The sequence below is a fragment of the Limulus polyphemus genome, unplaced genomic scaffold (genome assembly GCF_000517525.1).
Source record: "Limulus polyphemus unplaced genomic scaffold, Limulus_polyphemus-2.1.2 Scaffold981, whole genome shotgun sequence".
In the NCBI taxonomy this organism is placed as follows: domain Eukaryota; kingdom Metazoa; phylum Arthropoda; class Merostomata; order Xiphosura; family Limulidae; genus Limulus; species Limulus polyphemus.
Genome location: NW_013666591.1, coordinates 305,369 through 311,948, shown reverse-complemented (window position 1 = coordinate 311,948; position 6,580 = coordinate 305,369). Strand labels below are relative to the sequence as shown.

Sequence of the window (6,580 nt, the reverse complement as noted above, 5' to 3'; positions counted from 1 at the left end):
TATTACAATCTCCAAATCAAACAACAGATATATTAGAGTAACCCAAGTATACGTAATGATATTACAATCTCCAAATCAAACAACAGATATATTAGAGTAACCCAAATTTATAAACAAGACTATACATGTGTTGTTCCAAAACTAACCCTCTCACATAGAAGCTACACTTACTCTTGTTACGTTGACTATTCCTATGCAAAACGATACAGATATGACCATAGCAGTGAAGATCTCTCGTCTGATGCGCCATCTGCCGAATAATGGTTGAAATTCGTCTATAAGACCAGTAATAACTGATTCAAGACCTCCCATCTGAAACAGAAGTAACATGTAAATTGATAAAATGATCATGGTCTTAATAGGCTTCATGAAATTCATTTCATAAAGAGGTCAGAAAAATAACTCAATAGAATTTTAAGAACTTAAGGTATATTTTAATCAATATTTTCATAACTCAGTCATGGCAGCAACTAAAATAATATTTCAACCAACAAAAAAAGGAAAAAAATAAAACAGATATTTCATATAAGAAATTAGACATAGACAAAACACAAGACTTTTCCAATAACACAGAGGATCTTCTAATCAACCATTTCATACAAAGTATAAGTAATAACTCAAAGACCTGCTAATCAACCACTTCCTATAGAGTCATGTTAATAATACAAAGAACATTCTAGTCAACCATTTCCAACATTTTCAGTATAATAACACAAAGGATAACCTAGTAAACTATTTCCTGTAAAAACAGAGTAATATCTTTAAGCATATTCTGGTGAACCATTACATATAGAGTCAGAGTAATAACACAAAAGGTGTTTCATTATATAAATTCATAAAATAGTTTGATTAGATGTACAAAATGATATTATAAACAATTATACCACGAATCAGTTAAAAGAACAGCTAAAAGAGTATTGTGATATATTGCTTTACAAGTTAGCCAGATAAATAGATAGAAAATATTACAATGTATCGTATTGCATAACAATCTGAAGCTGTTTAACGGTGTTGTGTAACAGGCTAAGACTAACACTTGAGTGAAGGTTATGACCGAGAAACTAACAACATTTAATTACTTAGTAGAATAAACTAAACACAAGAGTAGTGTTTTAAAATAATAATAAGAGGATTTCACTGTGTTATACGACACTCTATCAGCTGTGTTAGAACTTTCTGAGAAAACAGCAGCAAATATCCACTCACCTGTTAGCGTTATATACAACGTTCTCTCAAATGAAACCCTTTAACGTTTGTTAAACTGATGCTTCACGTAGTTAACCACTGCTGTTTTCTCAGATGTTGTTATACAACACAATTAAACCAGTGTTTAATTGTGTTGTATAACAAATTGAGAGCTGAGTCAGTCTTTTGCTGGAGAAAATATGTCATTTATGTGTTGTATAACAAGATCCTTTCTGAGTGATGATTTCGTCTGAGAGTATAAAGTGATTAAATGTGTTGTATAACAAGATCCTTTCTGAGTGATGATTTCGTCTGAGAGTATAAAGTGATTAAATGTGTTGTATAACAAGATCCTTTCTGAGTGATGATTTCGTCTGAGAGTATAAAGTGATTAAATGTGTTGTATAACAAGATCCTTTCTGAGTGATGATTTCGTCTGAGAGTATAAAGTGATTAAATGTGTTGTATAACAAACCGACTGAGGATTTCATCAGTTAAAATAAAAGTGTTTCGTTGTGAGTTTTAATTTTTATAAACAAGAATAGTTTTTAAGTAAACGGGTTGTTGATAGTGTAAACCATAACTCAACTTCAAAATATGTAGTGCACAAGATGCTCAGTGACCCAGAGTCCAACCTTATCATGTTGGATCTCGTATATAACCAATGTTGTGAAACATTTTATTGCAAAAAAACACATCAACAACAAAATAATTAATTAACTTTACTTACGGCACTATCCAGTCCTAATGTAAGCAGCATGAAAAAGAAAAGCACAGCCCAAAATGGTGCACCAGGTAGCGTGGCAATCGCTTCCGGATAAACCTGAAACACAAGTCCGTGACCTTCTGATGCTACCTTGTTTATAGGGACTCCTTGCTTTTCAGCCATGTAGCCAAGATAAACGAAAATAACAAATCCACTGTAGAAGCTTGTGAAACTATTCGCCCCCGTTGTTAGCAGACAGTCCCTGTGAAGAGAAAATGGAAACATAAAATTAAATATTTTTCTTTGTTTTTAGTCAAGCACAAAGCAACACAATACTGCAACCACCACGGATATCGAAACTTGATTTCTAGCGTTATATGTTCGCATACTTACCGCTGTGCCATTGATGGTGGGGAGTGGGGCATTAAAAGGTCCTCGTAATGCTTATGTTCCACCAAATTTAGGGGAATCCAAAGAAGCTCATATTTTACCTTAAAAACCTTTGAAATTCACGTAGCAGTAATAAGTGTTGTATTAATGATTAGTTTGTACATTTATGTGTCTGTGATGCATACGTTCTTAGGGGCCCTGACCAAAAAAGTCAATGGCCCTCAAATAATTCCAATAAATTTGTTTATCTGCGCTAGCCGCCTCTAATTTTGCAGTGATAGACTAGAGGGAAGGCAGCTAGTCAGCCACCGTCAACTCTTGGGCTACAGTTTTACCAATAAATAGTGGGACTCCAGGGCTGAAAGGGGAGCATTTTTGGTGACGAGGATTTAAACCAACCACCTACGGATTACGACTCGAGAGCCCTAACTACCAGGCCATGTCGGGACTTTGAATTTGAGAATTATTATTAGCCTGCGAGTGCATTTTGTAATACTTTCTGAACTGTTTTAGTTCAAGGACATATTAAAAAATATAAAAGTTCAAGAAGCACGATAGTTGTTGAATATTTTAAAAGGTGCGACGTCCAATGTTCCAAGAAATGTTAAACATAGAACGAACGAAAGTAATATTCTTAAATATCCATAAACATATGAACACTTTGGACAATCTATACTGGACTTGACAGTGCCTATATCTAGAATAACATGATATTCATTATCTACCAGTTTCACTCTCGTATCCATGATGTCCCCATATTGACCATTTACCAGATTTCGATGCTCCTGTGTCTAAGATGGTAGATATTGCATATCGAGAAGGTTTCAATGGTCTTGTATCTAACAAGATTGACAGTTCCGGTGTCAATATGACGCAATAGTGGCTATCTAGAAAATTCTAATGGTCATGTATCTAACAAGATTGACAGTTCCGGTGTCAATATGACGCAATATTGGTTATCTAGCAAGTTTTAATTGTCATGTATCTAACAAGATTGACAGTTCCGGTGTCAATGTGACGCAATAGTGGCTATCTAGCAAATTTTAATGGTCATGTATCTAACAAGATTGACAGTTCCGGTGTCAATATGACGCAACAGTGGCTATCTAGCAAATTCTAATGGTCATGTATCTAACAATATTGACAGTTCCAGTGTTAATATAACGCAATAGTGGCTATCTAGCAAATGTTAATGGTTCTATATCTAACAATATTGACAGTTCCAGTGTTAATATAACGCAATAGTGGCTATCTAGCAAATGTTAATGGTTCTATATCTAACAGGATTGACAGTTCCTGTGCCGAAGATGTTGAGATATTGACTGTTTGTGATGTTTAGATAATGCCGTGTCTGAGAGAATGCGATATGCTGGAATTTCTAATACATTATTATATTCTCAAAGTCCAAATGTATACTCCTAAAAACTTTAGACAACTTGGATGGTTTTAATGAGGAAATCTCTTGTTTTTGATTAGCTTATAAAGACAAAGAAAAGATAAATAAGATTATTATAGACGATCTTTGTTTCAATACTTAGTTTTCCAGCCTAATTAGAATGAATCCTTTATGTCTGCATCCAGAGAAAATAATGATTTTTAAAACGTAAAACTCAAGCTATTAAGCCTTGTTCAATACCTTACTTGTTTAATTAAAATTCATTATATAATAGCCTAACTTATTAGTAAAGGAGAGAGCACTGAACGTATTATTAATTAGTGTTAAGGTGCTTGGTCAACCAATTTTTTTCTTCAAAAATACATCGTCTTCAAACTTTCTCGAACTTTAATGAAAACGTTGAGTGATGTTCGTCTTAGACGTCACATTTTTCTGGTTCACGAAAGTTATGAGATCTGGTGCTAGATATTTAATCTTTATCATCTAGTGCCGACATTCCTAACAGCTTCAGCTGTGTGTTCGTGGTTAACTACTCTCGTAACCGAGTCTCCCTTACAGGAGGAAGGCGGTAAATCTAATATCGCGCACTTTCAAGTTCTCCCATTTAGAGTCGAAATCCAATAACACAAAGTTGAGAGGAAACTATTCACGCTTGAACGTCTCATAATACAAACAATCAACTTTGAAATTAGAATATTTCGCAATCGTTTTGTTTCTTCAATTGGAGCAAAATGTCTCTTTGAAATCTGTAAAATAATAAACGAAAGTACCTCAAAGAAAACCGACAACTACCAACTTCCAACGGAATTATTTTCATTATTATGACCTCTTAACTTGAATATGATTTAACCCCTGCCGTAAACAAATGTAACAGATAATAAATCAAACAAAAAACACATTATTTATATAAATAAAACAAACAAACTGTTTACATAATGAAAATAGACATTGCCGTTTATAAAACACATTGTTAATATCAATAAGATAAAAACATTGTTTATGTAAAATGAAAAAATTATTTATATAAACTACACAAACACATAGCTTATATAAACAAAAATACACAGTGTTTGTATAAACAAAACAAACACATAGCTTATATAAACAAAAAACACAGTGTTTATATAAACAAAACAAACACGTAGTTTATATAAACAAAACAGACACAATGTTTATAAAGATAAAAGAAACACGGTGTTTATATAAACAAAACAAACACAATGTTTATAAACAAAATGTTTGTATAAACAAAACAAACACAATGTCTATATAAATGAAGCAAACATTTTGTCTATATAAAACAAGATAAACATATTTATATAATGTCTTTTAACTGAATTGAGACGAGTTTCAAACCAATAACCAAATTCAGATAGAACATTAGTTGTGTGTCATAATCGCTGTTATAAAATTCATCGTTGGTCTTTAATAACAGTTATAACATTAGTTGTGTGTCATAATCACTGTTATAAAATCCATTGTTGGTCTTTAGTAATAGTTGTAACATTAGCCTATATCATAATCACTGTTATGAAATCCATTGTTGTTCCTTAATAACAATTGTTACATTAATTGTGTGTCATAATCACTGTCATAAAATTCATCGTTGGTCTTTAGTAATAGTTGTAAAATCAGTTGTGCTTCGTAACCACTCGACGGTTTTCGGCACTGACCTTTGTGTTTGTGGATTCTCATCTGTTACTAGACCCGCCATTTGCTTATCACTATTTTTGACAAGTCGACTCATGTTCCCGTGTTTTCCAATCACATTAGCTACAAGGGATATCGCCGTCTTGGAAATTCTAAGTCCTCGACGTGAACACTTCTGTGTATCTGAATGTATGAATATATTGCTTTGCAAAGGGTTGCTACATATTGTTCCCAAAATCGATCCATTTTTAGTGCATCAAATTACCTACCTAACACTAAACAATGTCAAAATGTAGTTATGATGCTTGCTGTTCCACCACGACTTTATATCAGCTGTGATTGTCACGTGACTTGCTGTTTTTTTTTAATCAAAATCTTTCTGTTATAACGTTCTCCAACCTGTTTTTAAGTAAGCATATTTTGATTTTAACGGATCATGCGTAGCTTAGTGGTTAGACTAGTTACTGACCGCGACTCAAATATGGACCGTTAGTTAATTTAGTATTTTTAAATTTTTCTGACACGAGAAATTTTAGAAAAGTACTGTGTACACTAAAAATGTATTGATAAATGCACGTTATAAAGTACACCAACTTAAAAGCTCTGGAACCAAAGCACATTTGTAAAGTATCTTAATTACACGAAAAACAGTGTTGATTGCTATTAATATTTCTGTACAGTCCAACCTGTAAGACAGGAGTAAAATGGGGAGAGCGCTTTCCCTGGAGCGTGATCTTACTGTAAACAAGGAGCTAGAGCCTTCAAAACATAGTTGAATAACCATGTGTTGGAGTTTCGGTTCTATGTATGGTTCGAAACATGATACTGCTGTAAACGCTCTGCATTTTAAGCTGTGGACGCTTCATATAACTTTTGTTAATTTTTATTTGTCTATAGGACTCGCAGTTCTTGTTTTGTAATAATTTTTGTTATTTCTTTTAGTATAACTTTATTCATCTTTGTTTTAGAATAGGTTTCATTGTTTCTTATGTAATAGCTTTGTTAGCTATTATAGCTTTGTCTATAAAAAATCTGTTTATTAAGGATTATTACTTCTCGTCTTTGTTTGTTTTAGAATAGGTTTCATTGTTTCTTATGTAATAGTTTTGTTACCATTTATTGGTCTATAAAAATCTGTTTACTATTAAGGATTATTACTTCTCGTCTTTAATTGTTTCAGAATAGGTTTCATTGTTTCTTATGTAATAGTTTTGTTACCATTTATTGGTCTATAAAAATCTGTTTACTATTGA

General features: G+C 32.7%; 1 protein-coding gene across 2 annotated transcripts in view; it reads right to left on the bottom strand.

The window, feature by feature from the left end:
- Positions 1–6,580, bottom strand: part of LOC106461534 (sodium-dependent dopamine transporter-like) — an 85,974-nt gene that overhangs the window by 26,476 nt on the left and 52,918 nt on the right. For both annotated transcript variants that reach the window (XR_002611000.1, NM_001314098.1), the window contains 2 exon segments: positions 1,916–2,153; positions 172–312 (listed from right to left, as the gene is read on the bottom strand). Coding sequence is in view for 1 of the 2 variants with exons in the window: in NM_001314098.1 (NP_001301027.1) it covers positions 172–312; positions 1,916–2,153 (379 nt within the window). In the remaining variant the exon portion in view is untranslated.